The following is a 20071-nucleotide window of genomic DNA, read 5'->3' as shown; positions in this document are numbered from 1 at the left end:
CAGTATAACTTCCTAGATATAGTGGATACCACTAATGTGAATTCTTTTTTTTTTTTAATTTTTTTTTTTTTGAGATGGAGTCTCACTCTGTCGCCCAGGCCGGAGTGCAGTGGTATGATCTCATCTCACTGCAACCTCCGCCTCCTGGGTTCGAGCGATTCTCCTGCCTCAGCCTTCCGAGTAGCTGAGATTACAGGTGCCCGCCACCACGCCCGGCTAATTTTTGTATTTTTAGTAGAGATGGGGTTTCACTATGTTGGCCAGGATGGTCTCGATCTCTTGACCTCGTGATCTGCCCGCCTTGGCCTCCCAAAGTGCTGGGATTACAGGCGTGAGCCACTGTGCCCAGCCAAATTTGTGTATTCTTGTGTGTGGGTACTAGTTTTTTTCTGGGGAGCCCTTTAGGTTGGCTCTAGGTCTGCAAGTTCTTTCTAAGGGCTAGTTACCTGAATGGTACACTCCTCACAGTACCAGAGCCTCTTCCTTTCCTCTTCCCTTCACCTTATGTGAGGAGGCCTTCTAACTTTGTTGTTGGGACTATGGCAGTGGTTGTCCTGCTTTTTAATAGCACTTACAAAATCGTGTCACTACCCTGTTACCCTTAGTAAGGTTTTCTCATTTTTCAAGTTCCTTCTGCCACTCACTTCTAGGTTACAAATGGTTAGTTTTATGAAGGGATGCTGAGGGTAAGATTGTACCAAGTAGATCTCATGGAGAAGGCAGCTTTTACCCGGTATCTCTGGTAGATTGCTACCTTCATAGCTTATCTTCTTCTGTATGAATTTCTTAGCAATAGAAGATTAAATTGGGAATGGATTTTTAGTAGTGTGTTTGTCATAGGGAATATAGACGTAATTGGATGTTTTTTCATATAAGCATTTTGTAAATTCAGTTTTGGGTTTTTGGTTTTGTTTTTTGTCCTATTAGAGCTAGGCATTACCAGGGTTGATGCATATTTGTTACTGCAAAGAGTTGTAGACAAGGGAGGAGGGAGCTAAATAATATCAGTGGTCGTTTAAATCTAGAAAATCAGAACTGTGGCTCACTACTGTAATGTCAGTGCTTTCAGAGGCCAAGCAGAAGCATTGCTTGAGCCCAGGAGTGCAAGACCAGTCTGGGTAACCTAGCAAGACCCTGTCTCTACAAAAAATTTAAAAATTAGCCAGGTGTGGTGATGCACGCCTGTAGTCCCAGCAACTCAGGAGGCTGAGATGGAAGGATTACTTGAGCCAGCTGTGATTGAGCCACTGCACTCCAGCTTGGGCAACAGCTGAAAAAAAAAAAAAAGAAACAGTTGGTATTCGTTGCTCTTAATAATCCTCTATATCTGGCTTCTCAAACTTTAATGTGCATAAGAATCATGTGTGCACATGCACATCGATTGGGTCTGAGGTAGAGTCTGATGTCTGCATTTCTAACAAACTCCCAGGGCATATCGGATGCCGATGTTGCTTGTCCAGAGGCAGCACTCTGAGTATCAGTCTATAGAACATTCAGGGTATATGCAAATCTAACTTTTAGTAATAATAACAACCATGTATATTGATCTTTTTTTGGCGTACCAGGCACAGGAAAAATAAAATAAGTCTGGGTATTGGAGTCTAACAACTGGGATTCAGATTGATCTCTTCCCTTTACTAGCTTAACCTTGAACAAATTTTCTCTAAGGCAGGGTTTCTCAACCTTGGCACTATTGACATTTTAGGCTGAGATCATTCTTTGTGGGGGCTGTCTGGTGCATTGTAGGATGTTTAGCAGCATCCCTAGTCTCTACCCACCAGATGCCATTAGCACCCTCCCTCCCATTTGTGACATTCAGAATGACTGCAAGCATTGCCAAATGTCAGGGGGTGGGGTAGGCGGCAAAATTACTTCCAGTCGAGAACCACTGCTCTAAGGCTACTGTTGAAATATGGTTGTTTGGAGGGGTTTGTGATATGAATGATGTACTTTATATAAGTGACATAGAAGCTTATCATGAAGCTTCCACAGACAAAAGGAGAATAGGCGTGCAGTAGCTAATAAGCAGTCTGTGCCACGTCTGGCTTTCTGAGGAGGATGATAAAGCTTACTCCAAGTGCCAGTTCTTTATTTTTACGAAACATTAGTCATTGTACTATGAGATAATATCAGGAATTACTTGAGATTTTTAAATAGGTAGAACTGAGTTTCTAATTCAGTTGATCCCAAGCCTCTGCCCTTTTTTGAAATATGCTGGCGCTGTTGCTACCCTGCCCCTGCCCCTTTCTTCATTCTTACTTCCTGCTGCTGTCCGCATGTCTCTTTTTTCCCCCCTACTCTTTAAAGTTTTATCTCACCAACTTCAGGTCAAATGTCACAACTGTGTTCTGGTCAATTTCCTGTCCTTGCTTGGCTTCTCCAAATGCTAGTACCAAAAGATTTGTGGGATAGGGAGAAGAGACCACTTTAAGAAGCACTGCATTTACTCATCTTCCACAAGGCAGCAGAGTTGGGCATCTGATTATTCAACAAAACAAGGCTTCAGTAGCACCCAGGAGGGCAGACAGGCAAACCAGGCTGTAGACACTCTGCATTTGTCAAAATCAGACCAAAGAAAATCTACCCCCCACAGATTAAAAGGTAGCGATAGTCACCATTTCTTTACTGTTGCCACAACACTTTTCTTCTTTTAATTATCATTATGTAGTTGTCTCAAGTCCTTCCTTTAGTCCAGGGTTCCCCAGCGTCTGGGCCACAGATACCGTACTGGTCCCTGGCCCATTAGGAACCATGCGCATAACAGATGAGCAGTGGGTGGGCAGGCCAGCCAGCTGATCAAAGCTCCCTCTGTATTTACAGCCACTGCCCATTGCTTACATTACAGCCTGAGCTCCGCCTCCTGTCAGATCGGATCAGCAGCGGCATTAGATTCTCATAGGAGCACAAACCCTATTGTGAACTGCTCATGTGAGGGATCTAGGCTGCGTGCTCCTTATGAGAATCTAATGCCTGATGATCTGTCACTGTCTCCCATCACCCCCACATGGGACTGTCTAGTTGCAGGAAAACAAGCTCAGGGGCTCCCCACTGATTCTACATTATGTTGTGGTGAGTTGTATAATTATTTCATTCTATATCACAATGTAATAGCAACAGAAATAGAGTGCACAATAAATGCAATGCACTTGAATCATCCCAAACCGTCCCAGCCCCCACCCCCCATCTGTGGAAAAATTGTCTTCCACAAAAGCAGCCCCTGGTGCCAGAAAAGTTGTGGACTGCTGCTTTAGTCCATCTCCTATGATTGCACAGGTAGGCTGCAAATGCCAAGGACTTGATGAGCTCAGTTCACTCCTTGCCAACAATGAATCAATTCCTGAGAGAATGAGTTCCTGAAGTCTTGGTGTTAGCAACTGTAAGTACAGGGACTGCTTGATTTTCTACATCTTAGTGATTTTATGAAGTTTTAGTTTCTTCCATCCTTCCACATCTGCAGAGTCCACAACAGAGTCCTACAGTGCCATCTGTGCATCTGGCATATAACTCCCACAGTGGCCTTAGTTTCTCCTGAACACCTACATCCCAGAAGTGAAAAGGGACTGTTTTAGAATTTCCCAAGGTTACCTTAGTTTTCTCAGTGTGAAATCTTTTGGTAGGTACAGTATTTACAAATTCATCAGCTGCCGCCTGTATGAGACAGTTGTCTTTCTAGCACAGTACCAACCCAGAATAACAGTGTGGAAGGACTGAAATGAAGGCCGACTGGACAGGATAGAAGTCTGGTCTGATAGTCCTTTTCCCAATTTCCCACTGCAAGTAAGTGTCCCAAATTGAAATGCTTTCTTCTTGCTTTAGAACTTCTCTTCATAGGTGATCCAGCTATAAGACTAATCATCCTTCCCTTCTCTTCACTCAGCGTCTCTCCTAGCATCTGGGGAGGTGCGCTGATACCTGTCTGTGGGCACCAGGGAGGCCTGGGCAGCGGCGGAGGACAGGGCACCAGGTGGGCGCTGTGTGCCTGGCTGCTCTAACAGTGCTCGCCCAGCAGCCCGCAATTCTGTTTCTAGCATGCTTATCTTCCCATCTTCCCAGCCTCTCATCCTCTCACTTGTTTCTAGGGCATGACTGCAGATAACTAAGTCTTCTGAAATTATGCCTAGAATAATATCCGAATTATGGTTTATGTGTTTGTAGGCAAGGGTCCTCTCTCCCAATAAAAAATGTCAAAATTCATTTGATAGAAAGATACCTTTAAAAAATGGATTCTGGCCAGGCACTGTGGCTCACGCCTGTGAATCTCAGCACTTTGGGAGGCCCAGGTGGGAGGATCACTTGAGCCCAAGAATTTGAGAACAGCCTGTGCAACCTGGTGAGAGCCTGTCTCTACAAAAAATTTAAAAATTAGGCTGGGTGCGGTGGCTCACACCTGTAATCCCAGCACTTTGGGACGCTGAGGTGGGCAGATCACCTGAAGTCAGGATTTCGAGACCAGCCTGGCCAACATGGTGAAACCCCATCTCTACTAAAAATACAAAAATTAGCCTGGTGTGGTGGCGGATGCTTGTAATCCCAGCTACTCAGGAGGCTGAGGCAGGAGAATTGCTTGAACCTGGGAGGCAGAGGTTGCAGTGAGCCAAGATGGCACCACTGCACTCCAGCCTGGGTGACACGAGTGAAACTCCATCTTAAAAATAATAATAAATTTTTTAAAAAATTAGCTGGGCATGGTGGCATGTGCCTTTAGTCCCAGCTACCAGGGAGGCTGAGGTGGGAGGATCACTTGAGCCCAGGAAGTCAAGGCTACTGTGAGCCTAGATCACACACAGTGCTCCAGCCTGGGTGACACAGTGAGACTGTGACTCAAAAAATATTCTAAATTTCACTTTGCTTCAGGTTATTCTTTAAAAGAAATCAGTAATGTCATTTGAAAATTGAAATGCAGATTTGGTTTCTGACCATTGAAATGGAAGAACAGCAGAGTAATCTGTAGTAAGTCTGTACTGAGAATGGGAATGGGGAAAGACTCACAAAAACATGATTTTAAAACAAAAAGGAAACATGAATGTTACTTCATGGAGTTATCCTGGAAGGTTTTAAGTCAATCCAGGGAACACAACAGATTCTAATAAGACTGTGCTAATGACAGGCTTTGACAGTTGGTTAATACCTCCAGTGATTTGTAGTACATTTTATACTGTGCAAATACTGTTTAAGACTGTATATGTGTAAAGCAAAAGTTACTACCAGTTGATAGTTTTTTACTTTGTGTACTTATCAATATAATATTGAGGCATAAGATACATAGCCACGCTGTCCAGTGGTCATTAGAGAGAAAATGTCTCCAGGATTGTAGGAAAAGCTGTCAGAAGTGAGTCCTTGTTAATTGTGTTTATTCAATGGAGAGTTTCCTATCAGTTAACAGACACAGCTTCCTGTATGACGGAAGTGTTGTGGCTCATGGCCATCCCTGCTCCTAACGTTTACATACCTGTATGAAGTCAGAGGCCTTTATAGAAAGAAGAAAATATGGTGTTAAAGTAGAAATGACTCCTTTTTCTTAAAATCCGTATCAGAGTAATATTTATTTTGGTTACAAGAAAAAACTATGTTATCTTTTTTCTTTTTGCCTTGTATGTATTCCACTTACATTTTGAAAAGTGTTTTTAGTTACAAATAAACTTTAAACCTCTGTGTAGGAACATGTGAAAAGTATAGGCATAGTCTCTTCACTTTCTCAGTTACATCCTCTCATGCAAAGGTTCTGATCACAGTTAAATTTCAATGTCTTCAAACAGGGATAAGTGGGTTTTTTAAAGGAGGCAAAGTCTCATAGTTATTTCTATAACCCCACTGATAGTTTGGTTGGCTGGTTTTAAAAAATCTTATTACACAAAACTGAGATGACCCAGTTTCGAGAATCTCAATTAAAATAAGTGCCCAGGTGAAGACAGACGGGTAGACTTCATGCAAAATTAGGAAATGTACTTTTCCGCTCCTATCTATCTTTAATACCTTAATTTCAACCCCTCTTTTCCCAATTCAGGATTTTCCCTACTCTCTAATCATTTGGATTAATAATTTAAATTACATACCATTCTAAGGTACACTTGAACCAGTGTTTAAAATTAAACTTGTGGCCGGGCGCGGTGGCTCAAGCCTGTAATCCCAGCACTTTGGGAGGCCGAGACGGGCGGATCATGAGGTCAGGAGATCGAGACCATCCTGGCTAACACGGTGAAACCCCGTCTCTACTAAAAATACAAGAAAATTAGCCGGGCGAGGTGGCGGCGCCTGTAGTCCCAGCTACTCCGGAGGCTGAGGCAGGAGAATGGTGTGAACCCGGGAGGCGGAGCTTGCAGTGAGCCGAGATCGCGCCACTGCACTCCAGCCTGGACTCCGTGTCAAAAAAATAAAATAAAATAAAATAAAATAAAATAAAATTAAACTTGTATTTCTTGTTGTGGAACCAAAAGCATCTTCTGGAGGAGACAGGAGATTAGTAAAGGGTGTACTTAGGTGACCTGAGGGCAAACCTGCTCAGTCATTTTATTGAGAAATAGGTGGGATGCTTGAACAGCCTCAAGTAAAGCTTCTCTTATTCCCTGTTCTCCTGACACTGGCCTTCTGAGAGTTGTTAACATTGTCCTCTACCCCTGGGGATGGGACTGCCTGCCCACTTTGTAGGCCAGCAGATCCTAACTTTCCCAATGAGAACTTAGTAAAAAAATAAAATTGTAGGCCTTCATATCAGAATTTTTCTGTTTTATTCTCTGATAAAGTACACATGACAAAAAGCTACCTGAATTCATCCAATAGCAGCTTTAAGTGACTATCTAAAGCTTGATATTCAGGGCCGAGCATGGTGGCTCACACCTGTAATCCCAGCACTTGTGGGAGGCTGAGGCGGGTGGGATCACAAGGTCAGGAGTTTGAGACCAGTCTAGCCAATATGGTGAAACTCCAGCTCTACTAAAATTACAGAAATTAACTGGGCATGGTGGCACACACCTGTAGTCCCAGCTTGGGAGACTGAGGCAGGAGAATCGCTTGAACCCGCGAGGCGGAGGTTGCAGTGAGCCAAGATCACACCACTATACTCCAACCTGGGTGACACAGCAAGACTCCATCTCAAAAAAAAAAAAAGTTTGATATTCAGTAACAATGCTTGGTCTTTTCCAGCGGATTCTCAGACCATTCACAGTAATTCCTGAGGGCCCACAGGTTAGGGATCCCTCACTATTGAGTTTTCTTCAGGGTCAACTACATTTGATATTATTTCACTTAGCATTTAATTATTTTTCATATTGCACCTTTATTCTCCAGTTTTGAAGTTTAACACAAGTGTAATACGTTTTTTGTCGTTATGTAATTGTTGTGTACTTGACTCCTTAACTTTTCTGTTTTCTCTACTTTTTTCTGAACTTTCAGAAAAAAATTAACACCTAAACTGCAAGCAGATTAGAGAGACATAACAATCTTAATTGGATTTCTGGTCATATCACAGGTGATAAGCCGTCACAGGTGACAGACTGTGAAATGTTACAGCTTATGCTCCTGACTGGTTGTCCACTCGTAACCTGTAGCAGCGGCTCCCAAATGCAGACTCCCTGCTTCAAGGCCGTGGTTGTGGGTGGGGCACTGAAATATATAGATTCTTCGGTCCCCCTCTAGATATTCTAGACTCACTGGGCCTGGGGTGGGGTCTAGAAACCTTGAAAGTTCCATCGGTTATTTTGATGCACAGTGAAATTTGGGAACCACCAAGTTTCTGTACAACCCATATGTCTGCATGTAGTGACATACTGGTAAACCTTTATCTTTTTTGTGCACTGAAGGACCAGCAGCATTGGGCCTATGCCAGCATGTCACCTCTAGGGTTAGACTGCCCTCACATTCGTTTTTTCTAGGTTAGTTTCTTAGCACTACCAACTTGAACATGAACGGTGTGACTCCTGAGCTCTAGTGTCTTTTTAGGAGGCAGCTTGGAATATTGTCAGTACTGGATTTTAGAGAGCCTGGCTTCTCTGAGTGAACTCTTGGCCTTGGTTCCTCATCTGTAAAAAGATTTTAGAGTAGCCTTTTGCCTTTAAGTGATTACCATAAACTAGATAAAAAAGCATTCCTCTTTATTTGCAACCCCTATATTAGTGTTATTTCCATACATAGTCCACTTTTCATTAACTGCACTCCAGGTGTCATAGCTGTATCAGCCAGCGTCTCTAGACTTTCTTCCTTCAGTTTGCTGTAACAAAGTACCATAAGTACCATAAATTGGATGGCTTATAAACAACAGAAGTTTATGGCTCACAGTTCTGGAGGCTAGAAATATGAGATCAAGGTACTGGCAGCTTCAGGTCTGGTGAGGATGCATTTCTTGGTTTCCAGACAACTGTCTTCTTGCTGTATCCTCATATGGTAGAGAAAAGAGCTTTTGAGGTTCTCTTTAAGGACACTAATCCTTTTCATGAGGATTTCTACCCCCAACCCAATACCTTCAAAGACTCCACCTCCTAATACCATCACATTGAGGGTTAGGATTTCAACATAAACGTTTTGAGGGGATGCAAACATGTAGGCAGGTAGGCAAACGTATGATGACCAAGAACCGGTTCTAACCTCAGGAAATGAAGCAGTAACAGTAGTATCATTTCACTGGAGAAGTTACTGCCTGTTTCTAGAGGGAGTGCGCTGATTACGAGCTCTCCCTACATTCCACCTTGGGAAAATTGCCATCAGATATCATGTAAAAAGTATGAAGTCATCTTTTTTAAACACAGAGTATGACTTCATGGTGTAGACAATGTTAAAAAATCTCTGGCCGGGTGCAGTGGCTCATGCCTGTAATCCCAGTACTTTGGGAGGCCGAGGCCGGTGGATCACCTGAGATAGGGAGTTCAAGACCAGCCTGACAAACATGGTGAAACCCTGTGTCTACCAAAACACAAAATTAGCCAGGCATAATGGCGCATGCCTGTAATCCCAGTTACTCAGGAGGCTGAGGCAGGAGACTCGGTTGAACCCGGGAGGCGGAGGTTGCAGTGAGCCGAGATCGTGCCATTGCACTCTAGCCTGGGCAACAAGAGCAAAACTCCGCCTTTAAAAAAAAAAAAAAGAAAGAAAATCTCTCTCTGTATCTAATCTAAAACAAATTTTTTGGTGGCTTACACTTACAATCCCAGCACTCTGGGAGGCTGAGGTAGGAGGATTGCTTGAGCCCAGGAGTTCAAGACCAGCCTGGGCAACATAGTGAGACCTCAGTCTATACAAATGAAACAGAAAACATTAGCCAGGTGTGGTGCTGTATGCCTGTAGTCCCAGCTACTCAGGTGGCTAAGGTGGGAGGATCACTGGAGCCTAGAAGTCAAGGCTACAGTGACCCGAGATCGTGCCACTCACTGCATTCCAGGCTGGGTAGTGGATCAAGACCATTTCAAAAATAAAAAGTAAAGCAAGTTTTTAATAGTTTTTGGTAATACCCATCACAAAGAGATATTAAAGGATTAATAATGGTGATCTCACTGCTGTTTAATGAGAGAATACTCGTGGGTGTGTGTTGCTCTATAGTTTCCTTCTTTCTCTCACTTAATTCTGAAAACATTCCTGTGAGGTAGACAGTGTCCGAGCTCTTTCTGCCTCTTGGCCAGTCTGGGCCCTGTTCTTCCCATTACCCGCTATTCGGTTGCCCATACTTTCTCCCACCTTTTTTGCCATGTCATGTTTTCTTCCTCAGCTTGTATTCTCCTCTGCTTTTCCTTTGTAATAGCTCATTCCCCTAACCTGTTGCATCTCTCACACCAAATTTCAGACCAAGAGAAAAACGGGATGGGTTTGGGGCAAGTACAGGCCCATGGGTAGGCTTTTTATTCCCTCCGTCTTCATCTCTTCTTTCTCTTAAATGGAGGCATCAGACTTTGTAACCAGTTAGCAGAGGGCATCTTGAAGGAGTTGGTCTTGTTCAGTATCAAAACTCCTGACATTTAACCCTCTGCCTAGTACATGGGCATTCAGTAAATGAGTGAATAAATCCAATTCACATCGTATATTTAGTTAAAAGAGTAGTTTTGCTGGGCGCAGTGGCACTCCAGAAGCCAACACAATGCTTTAGAATGGTGGCCAAATTATGGTGCACCCATGTAACAGTGATTTATAGTAACAGCTAACGGGGTTGGAGGAATGTCTTTAAGTATTAAATTTAGAGAACCCAATTACGGAATACATATTGAAATGAAAATTGAATAACCTGTAACTGGATACTTACCATTCTTCTCCCTCTCCCACCTAACATGGTTTATAATGTAAAAAGTATGGCCATCTATTAGATTCTTTTTAAGGTGAGATTATAGAGATACAAGAGCAAGGAAGAACCAGTTAGTGGGTCAGAAAATGAAACTTCTGTGCTTAAGATGGTCATAAATGATGTAGCTCTGAGCAGAAACTGCTGTCATTTGTCACTAATTTAGCTTCTAGGTGCTGAGATGTGTTTCTCATTTAAATATTGTTTACACTTTCCTACGTGTCAAGGAGAGGTTTGAGAATTGAGGCAAGTTTCCTGCTTCTTCGTAGCTAGGTAGGCTTAGAATGGTTTTAACATTCTTTTCTCATCCACTTTACTTACTTGACCACTGGCTATGGGTTTGTGGCAGTTCTGCATCCATTTCTGTACTTGTTTTGTAAAGAGAATCCACACAGTAAACGAGAGGAGAGAGGTAATCTTTCCATCCTTTGTAGTACACTGTAAAAATTGGGATAGTGCCACCATCTGCTTATTTGTTGATGTATTATTCACAGTGCTGGTCCCAAAGGTGATAACATCTATGAATGGAGATCAACCATTCTAGGGCCTCCAGGATCCGTGTATGAGGGTGGTGTATTCTTTCTCGATATCACTTTTACACCAGAATATCCCTTCAAGCCTCCAAAGGTAAGAAATCTCCCTGTATGCTCAAATTTACTAATTCCCACAAGAGAGCAACTGTTGAGGTTTTTCTAAATTTAATTTTTAATCACAAAACCTAGATTTATCTTATGTCCTATAGATCTGAGTATTTTAACATATACAAAACACTTCTTTAGGTTGATTTTGCCTTATCTGGCAGAGACCATTCTAGGTGTAAGTGCTTTGTTTTGATGGTGCTTAAAATTGCGCTATTTATAGTAATATTGTCATCAACCTAGAATTAATCCCCCGTTTTCCAGCCCATAGAGAAGGGTTTTAAACAGTTAAAAATGGCGTCAAGCCAGGTGCAGTGGTGTGCACCTGTAGTCCGGCTACTTGGGAGGACTGTTTGAGCTCAAGAGTTTGAGTCCAGTCTGGGCAACAAAGCGAGACCCCCAAAAAAGGAGGCAGGACAGGTCAGGGGGTCAAACAACTAGAGAATCAGAATCTCTTACCAAAGTTTTGGATTCTATTCTGCTCCCTGTCATGTTTTGGTCTTGCTCAATTCCTTACCTCCAGGCCTCAGTTTTCTTTCTAGGAGAGGTGGGGATTGCCCAAGTCACCCAGCTCTTGTACTCACCCAAGTCACCCATCTCTTGTACTCAATCTGTGATTCTCATTCAGTCAGAAATAAAACGCAGTCTTTGGGGATTAGGTAGACTGCCAGATAAAATACAGTTGCAGCAACAAGAAGTAATTGAAAGTCACTTTTTTAAAAAACTGGTAAAATTACAGGTAATTTTTACTTTGTGTTTTGGTATATTTCACAAATAAAAATTAAGAGACCAAATAACACCTGCTCATGTGGCTTGTGTTCTGCTGTGGTCCTTGCCCATTACTGGCTCTGCATCCATGGACACTCGATTACATAGATAGTAAATTCTGTGATTTAGGTAGACAGGATGTCTGTGGGACCTGATGTAAAGGTCAGAAAAAAGCAGAAGTAGACTTCTCTTCAAATTTTGTTCAGCTTTTTGGGTGTAGTCATTGTTTGCTAAGTATGTTGTTTAATTATCTTTAGGTACCTATTATGTTGCACTTCAGTTTTTAAGAGAGACTTACGATTTTAAATATTTTAAAGCTTTTAAGTATTTTAAAGCTTACTTTGAGGCAGTGTAGTACTACCAGCTAGCACAAGAGGTCAGCAAACAATTACCTATTCAGACTTGGAAATGTTAATATTTAAAAGATTTAAAATTGCTAAAGATAAAATTAGGAAGTACTGAACTTACCATCAGGGGACGTAACATTTTAAATGAAATTGACACAGTCCCTGAGATGGTCAGTGAACACTTTCTAATCAAATTTATTAAACAAGTCTATCTTCTTGACAGCTTTAATTAAAACTGCTTTTATTCACCTTTTTAAAAACTACCTATCTGGGAGTTTTTTTTTTTTTCTTTCTTTCTAATTAGGGTCATTCAGTTGAGTATTTAGTAAAAAGTGTGTTTGCTTTTTAACTATTGTTTGACACTTCCTTGTTTTCCTTAGGTTACATTTCGGACAAGAATCTATCATTGTAATATTAACAGTCAAGGTGTTATTTGCTTGGACATATTGAAAGATAATTGGAGTCCAGCACTAACCATTTCTAAAGTCCTCCTTTCTATCTGCTCACTTCTTACAGACTGTAATCCTGGTAAGGTTAATAATTCTTTACCTTGTTTTATTCTTCCTCACCTGAAAAGTACTTGTTTCCAAAAGCTTTCAAAGGACAAAACTAATTTTTCTGCAAAACTTTATGAATATAAAAACTAATCTGCTTTTCAAAGAAAGTTTTAATCGAGAAGTTCAGTCTACTAGTTGAGACATACAACTTCATTAATCAGTATATTCTAGCAACAAGGTATTTTAAACTGAAGACGAAGTTTGCCTTGGGCTTTTACAGTTTCAGTTATTCTTCCCTCTATTTTTTTTTTTCCTGTTGCTTAATTTCCCATATAGTTCTTATAAAACAAATCATACACTTCTAAATGCCAAGTCATCTGCCTGGCAAGCCTCACCTTGCCTGTGGGGTTCAGTGGGCATGTGCCCATAGCTGGTCACTGAGATGGCACTCAGTTTTGAAAATGGTATTTGTTAAATACTTAGTGACTACTGAATTGTGACTTTTTTGGGACTTCATTTCATTTAAAAAATATTTTTCTGTAGTCCCAGCTACTAGGGTGGCTGAGGTGGCAGGATTGTTTGAACCCAGAAGGTCAAGGCTGCAGTGAGCCATGAGCATGCCGCTGCACAGAACTCCAGCCTGGGTGGCAAAGTGAGACCCTGTCTCAAAAAAAAAAAAAAAAAAGTGTGTATATATATAAATATATATATGTGTGTATATACACACATATATTATTTATTTTCTAGGTAAACCAAATATAAATTTAGTTATTAAAGATCCTAAGATTCAGAGAAATACTATACTTAATTGGAGGTCCAGGTTTTGCCTGGCAACCTGGCTCTTTAACCAGTGTAAAGGTAAATAGTGTTGCATTGCAACAGCCCCGAAGACTTCACAGTATTCACAATGCCATAACTGGTGACACTGAGCTAAGGGTCACATCAACACAGTTGGATGTTCATTGTAGTCTGGAGCCTTGACCGTTCCAGTCTCCACTGAACTCAGCCTAACACATAAGAGTAAAGAAACTCCAATCGGGTGGTGTTTATTGGGAGAAAAATGGAATGAACTAAGATACAGACAGACCAGTAAACTAAAGCCTGAGCATTCCCTCTTCCTCCCATGTTACGATTTTTAAATTTTTGATGGAAAAATATCCGGCATAGTGGAGTGGTGTTTCGAAGATGGGTTTGATCACACATACTTGGTTGTACATGTCTGCCCAAGCTGTCACTAATGTATTTGCTAAAGTTTAAAATGTTCTTTTCCTTTCTCCAAAGTAATCTACATTCTTTTCTTCCAGCCGACCCCTTGGTGGGAAGTATTGCCACTCAGTATATGACCAACAGAGCAGAACATGACAGAATGGCCAGACAGTGGACCAAGAGATACGCTACATAAACTGGGTTTTCACAATTCTTACATTATTTGTCACAGAAGAGAGCTGCTTATGATTCTGAAGGGGTCAGGGAGGGTGGGAGTTGGTAAAGAGTAGGGTATTTCTATAACAGATATTATTCAGTCTTATTTCCTAAGATTTTGTTGTAACTTAAGGTATCTTGCTACAGTAGACAGAATTGGTAATAGCAACTTTTAAAATTGTCATTAGTTCTGCAATATTAGCTGAAATTTAGTACAGAAAAGAATGTACATTTAGACATTTGGGTTCAGTTGCTTGTAGTCTGTAAATTTAAAACAGCTTAATTTTGTACAGGTTACACATATGGCCATTTATGTAAAGTCCCTCTAAGACTACATACTTTTTGTTTAAAACAAAATTGGAATTTGTTTTCCCTTCTTGGAAGGGAACATTGATATTTAACAGAGTTTTTAGAGACTGTCATCTCATATATATAAAATGGACACGTGGCTGTAAGACACCATATAGGAGATGAGTAATGTGTTTTATTTTATATGCCAATCTACTTTGTTTAAAAAAGGTTTAAATCAGGACTTGTGAAAACCTGTAGTGAAATACCTTAAGCTGTTAACTGTAAGGCGTGGAATAGGAGTTGCTCAGTGGATTGGTTATATGTTGTGGACTACTTAAGTCTGCATTTGTTACTGTGCTAATAAACAATATTAAAAACCGCCTAATACTGCTGTGTTCATTTACTTTTATTTTGCCTTTTGGTTGCTGTTTGCAGATTCTTCTGAAATCGATAGGTATCTGCTTCTAAAACAAGCTAAAAATAATGCATATTTAGTAGGTATTATTTACCCATATTAGGATCTGTACTTTACACAGCTGTAGATGTTGAGGTATCCTAGACAAGGTTAAATAATCTACCCCATTTAGGCTTCAAAGACGAACCCTACTGCATTTTTTTTTAAAGCGTTTTCTGACTTGCAGATGCTGTAGTAGCAAGTACATGGGAAATGGGTTCTGTCAGGGATAAACTGGTACACTGCCGTAGGGGGCATTTTGGCAGTACCTAAGTATACACATGGCATGACCCAGCAGTGCTGTTTCTGTGTGTCTTTCATTACAGAATTTAAAAAGAATTGGTAACTCTGTCTGTACTAATATAGACTAAGTTGCATTAGCAGGAAACAAAACAAACTGGAAGGTACTTATTTAAAAATCATTATGAAAGCATTTGTCCATCTATGTAACATGTATGGAGGGAAAAGCTAGATTAATATTCAATAACTGGGGGAAAAGGTAAGGGGTGAGTTAGTGTCTGAGTGGTAATTTTTTGACCAAAAAAAATGAATTTATGATGAGAAATTTTGAAGAATTCTACTGTAGCAGCAATAGCTGATTTATAAGTATTGTCTTTTATATGTAGTAGTTCTTCACTTGAGCTCATGAAAAAAAGTATTCCATTTAAGATGTTACAAATTACTTGATGTTTTAATATGTTCTTTGCTGAATAGCTTATTTTACATTTCAATCAAAATAGTTATTTCACAGATGAAACCACTAGCTTGCTTACTTCCTTTTAAATTAATAAAGTTACAATCAGCCACATTGCTCAAGTCTTGCCAAAATCTTTAGAGAAACAACACAAATTCATACATCTAAGTTAGACCATCTAGAGCCCAGTATTTTTGATACTTTCATTGTATATGACTAGTTTTCTAGAAAACTATTCCAGAAGATACAGTCTTCCTTCCAGAAAATACAGCTTTACTGTCCTTAAGTGCCTAATCATTTTCAAGAGGAGGAGCAAACAGTTTGCCCTCAAGTATCTGGTCTATCAACAGGGATCTGGCTGAAGAAAAAACGGCCTTAGAGTGTGATGAACCTACTTACGCTACCTGGCACCTCAAATCATGCGAAACATTCTGATTTGACCCTAAATCATGGGTCTTAGTCTGTTTAGCAAAATCTCCACAAGATGAAATTTAGCTTACTACCCCAAACTGTTCAATGTTTTGGGTCCAATTTAGACATAAAAAGTGTTCTATAATCCTAGACGTTAGATAAATGAACTTTTTAAAAACAAAGTCATGTCTGAGCTTAGAAGTTTGCATAATGTAACAATGATTTATGGTATCTTCTGAAACAGCTTGGGGATAGGGGGAAGTTACACATAGGTGCATCTGCATAACTGTCCAAACTTTATTTTACTGTTTTCACAAGTACAACATAAATAACAAAGGTGCTAATTTCAAAGACAGGTTTCAAACAATGAGAATAAGAATATATTATTTCATAACAGGCAATAATAACCTTAGCCCAAATACTTTTAACATCTAAAGTGCATTAAATGACTTCCTTGGGAATTTTCCTAAGGACCAAAGGTAGATACAAATGGCCTATTTTAAATAGTGATATTACTCCATGTTCACAGACACTTAAAGGCAGTCGCTATTCAACATACAATTGTGAAATTACTGATTTTTAGTTCTCAGAACTAGAGTTACCTTTGTTTTTCCTCCCAGGCAAAGGAAAGCTTGATTTGCTCTGGGGTTGAGAAAGTTTACTGGCTAATAAAGTGAATGGTTCAATCAGAGTTTTCCGATCTGTAACAGTCACCTCCCACAGTCTCACTTTCTCACTTTTTGCCCACTGCTGTGCCACTTCAGCGTCCACTTGTCTCTGCTCAGAAAGGTCGATTTTGTTTCCTAATACAACAATTGCTACCTGAAAGAGAACGGATTGAAAAGATCATACTAGTACTTTGCCAACATCAGTTCCTGGGCAAAATGGAGACATAGGGAAAACTGTTCCACTTAACAAACCTGCTTCATTAAACTCATTCTCAAGTGTGACTGGATATTAGGGTATCACCTTACTCCTTAATGCGTTTTTGTTAAAAATGCAGATGCTCGGCTGGGTGCAGTGACTCATGCCTGTATTCCCAGCATTTTGGGAGGCCGAGGCTCATGGATCTCTTGAGGTCAGGAGTTCGAGACCACCCTGGCCAACAGGGTGAAACCCCATCTCTACTGAAAATAAGAAAATCAGCCGGGCATGGTGGCATACGCCTGTAGTCCCCTCTACTTGGGAGGCTGACGCAGGAGAATCACTTGAACCTGGGAGGCAGAGGTTGCAGTAAGCCGAGATGGCACCACTGCACTCCAGCCTGGGTGACTGCACAAAACTCCAGCTCAAAAAAAAAAAAAAAAAAAAAGGCAGATGCTCTAGTTTGCTAACTATTAAAAAAAAAAAAAAATTAGCTTAGGTATGAATGGAAGATAGACTTGGGAAATAGGCATCTAGGATACAGACTGGTTTCAATGAGTCTGCATTTCAGTTTGGCTATACTTGATGTATGACAGATTTGCAACATAGTACTTCAAAATAAGACAACTGAAGCTGTGGGAGTTCTGTATCCATGAGAACAGGGATTGTTATGTTCACATTATTCCCAATACTAGACTGCTAAGGATCTGTTAAATGTATGGGCCAAAAAAACAAGTATGTGCGAACAGGAACATTTTACACGAATGCTTACTATACACCAGGCACTAAAAGTGACCAGAATACAGCAGTCAAAGCTTGGGGGAAGGAGAAGAGACCCCAAACCAGATTTTCAGATAGTGCCCATAAAGATTACACGGGATGCTGTGACAGTAGAGGAGGGGCAGCAAGAACTGTCATAAGAAGGTCCCTCTGAGGAGCAGCAGTGAACTCATCAGACCTTGGAACCACTACCGTCTTCCTTCCTGTCTGTACATTGAGCTTGAGCTCCTTGTGCTCCAGGTAAGGCCATGCCTTGCTGGCAGGATGAAAGTGGGCCCAGAGCTCTGGTTTTCTAGGGGGATCACATACTCTATGTCACCCTTCAAGCCCTCCTGTCATTCTTCATCACCCAAATTTTCATCTTCGTGTACATCCCCTACTGTGACTTCCATTTCCCTCTCCTCCCAACTGCAGAAACTCGTTCACTTTACCCCTTGGAATTCAGCAAGACTCACCCCCACTGCGTCCTCCACCTCAGCTTTGAATGTTCCCTTCACCTTTCCTAGTGGCCTTGCAGTCCTGCTTCCCCTATCATTCCCCTCCTACCACTACCACGAGGTTCAGGTAAGATGTCCTCCTTGCCCCTCAATGCTACCTCCAATGGTGTCCTCTAAAACCCCTGCAGAAGGCTGATGCTATCAGTCTGTTGTACCTACTAACCCTGGGCTGGCCACCCAACTGCTCATCACAGAGCTGGCTCATGGTCAACCCGTCCTCGCCGTTACTCTGGTCATAATTCTTAGTGATTTCACTAGCCATGCGGATGCTGCTTCCAAGTAACCTGGTCTCTCATTCTTTGACTTCTCCAGTGGTCTCATCCTTACCTCAGCCATCCACCAGTCTCTCTCTCTGTCTGTCTGTCTCTCTCTCTCTCTCTCTCTCTCTCTCTCTCTCTCTCTCTCTGCAGCCTTGGGTTTCTGGGCTCAAGCGATCCTGATCCTCCTCCTCAGCCTACCAAGCAGCTGTGACCACAGGCATGCGCCATCATGCCCAGCTATTTTTTTAATTTTTAGAGATGGGGTCTTACTTTGTTGCTGGAGCTGGTCTCAAACTCCTTGCTTCAAGCAATCCTCCTGCCTCAGCTCCACAAAGTGCTGGGATTACAGGCATGAACCACCACACCCAGCCTAGACCTTGACATTGTAACTGCTCTCTCTGATCTCAGCTCCAGGCATCCCACTCTGACTACTGCCTTCCCAGTCGTGCCTAATGCCCCCAGTGCAAGAATTCCAACCACCACAAGGACATACAACCTACTGGCTCTACTACCTTTATCACTGTCCTTCCACCCTACTCATGTCCTTAATTCCTCCCTACCCAGCTTAGATTATTTTTATTCACTCCCTCGCCCCCATTATCCCACCATATTCACCTGGCAAAACCCCTCCCTTGTTAAATTTAACTGTTAACCAGACTCTGCCTACACCATTTAGCTGAATATGGCTGGAGAAAAACATACAACCCTGCTGGCCCAGATCACACCACAGACCTCAAATGAACTGGCATTCTCCGGCAAATGTATTACATTTTCTCCATTTACTCTGTAATGAGACATTGCATACCTTGGTGCCCTTCTACAAGTTCCAGTATCTACTCTTCCCCACTTTCCTTTCACCGGATGACCATATTGTTTCAGTAAGATACGCAATTAGAAGAGAATTTCAGCCGGGCGCGGTGGCTCACGCCTGTAATCCCAGGACTTTGGGAGGCAGAGGCGGATGGATCACGAGGTCAGGAGATCGAGACCATCCTGGCTAACATGGTGAAACCCCATCTCTACTAAAAATACAAAAAAATTAGCCGGGCGTGGTGGCGGGCGCCTGTAGTTCCAGCTACCCAGGAGGCTGAGGCAGGAGAACGGTGTGAACCCGGGAGACAGAGCTTGCAGTGAGCTAAGATCGCGCCACTGCACTCCAGCCTGGGCCACAGAGCGAGACCCCATCTCAAAAAAAAAAAGAGTGTTTCCACATCCTTCCGCCACATCTAACAACCTACCATCTTCCAAGCCCATTCGCTCTGCCCTAAAACCCATCCTCCTTTACCTGGACAAGGATGTCACTCCTGCACTTAGTCCCCTCATCATCAGTTTTCTCCCATTAGCATACAAACACAGTGTTATCTAAATAAAACAAACGGCCAGGCATGGTGGCTCATACCTGTAATCCCAGCACTTTGGGAGGCTGAGGTGGGTGGATCACCTGAGGTCAGTGGTTCAAGACCAGCCTGTCCTGTCCAACATGGTGAAACCCCATCTCTACTAAAAATACAAAAATTAGCCAGCCGTGGTGGTGAAAATGCCTGTAATCCCAGCTACTTGGGAGGCTGAGGCAGGAAAATCACTTGAACCTGGGAGGCGGAGGTTGCGGTGGGCCGAGTTCATGCCACCGCACTCTAGCCTGGGCAACAGCGAGATTCCATCTCAAAAAAAACAAGGATGATACAACTATAGCCACAGGATGAATATTATTCATCAGTTACCAAGAAAAAAAGGCAGGGGGCGGGTAGGTGTGGTAGCTCACACCTGTAATCCCAACAGTGTGAGAGGCTGAAGAAGGAGGACTGTTTGAGACCAGGAGTTTGAGACTAGCCTGAACAACATAACAAGACCTGCCTCTACAATTAAAAAAAAAAAAACAGAAAAAAGTCTGGT

General features: G+C 41.8%; 2 protein-coding genes and 1 pseudogene across 11 annotated transcripts in view; 1 reads left to right on the top strand and 2 right to left on the bottom strand.

The window, feature by feature from the left end:
* The window catches only part of LOC102130424 (ADP-ribosylation factor-like protein 4A), a 60951-nt pseudogene extending 56920 nt beyond the window's left edge, over window positions 1-4031 (bottom strand).
* Window positions 1-14603, top strand: part of UBE2E1 (ubiquitin conjugating enzyme E2 E1) — an 85565-nt gene extending 70962 nt beyond the window's left edge. For 3 of the 4 annotated variants that reach the window (XR_012430641.1, XM_045387025.2, XM_065539850.1), the window contains 3 exons: window positions 10750-10882; window positions 12389-12536; window positions 13810-14603. Coding sequence is in view for 3 of the 4 variants with exons in the window: in XM_045387025.2 (XP_045242960.1) it covers window positions 10750-10882; window positions 12389-12536; window positions 13810-13907 (379 nt within the window). In the remaining variant the exon portion in view is untranslated. Of the gene's footprint in view, window positions 1-10749; window positions 10883-12388; window positions 13025-13809 lie in introns of those variants that run through there. The other variant, XM_065539849.1, reaches the window with a different exon arrangement.
* A 732-nt stretch (window positions 14604-15335) lies between these two features.
* NKIRAS1 (NFKB inhibitor interacting Ras like 1) overlaps window positions 15336-20071 on the bottom strand; it is a 29318-nt gene continuing 24582 nt past the window's right edge. For all 7 annotated transcript variants that reach the window (XM_065539855.2, XM_065539856.2, XM_065539852.2 and 4 more), the window contains exon 4: window positions 15336-16595. In XM_065539855.2, the coding sequence (XP_065395927.1) occupies window positions 16357-16595 (239 nt within the window). In that variant the 3' untranslated portion in view covers window positions 15336-16356. The remainder of the gene's footprint in view (window positions 16596-20071) is intronic.

This window comes from Macaca fascicularis, chromosome 2, assembly GCF_037993035.2.
Source record: "Macaca fascicularis isolate 582-1 chromosome 2, T2T-MFA8v1.1".
Classification (NCBI taxonomy): Eukaryota; Metazoa; Chordata; class Mammalia; order Primates; family Cercopithecidae; genus Macaca; species Macaca fascicularis.
Note: the sequence above shows the minus strand (reverse complement) of the source record. Positions and strands in the feature narration are given on the sequence as shown.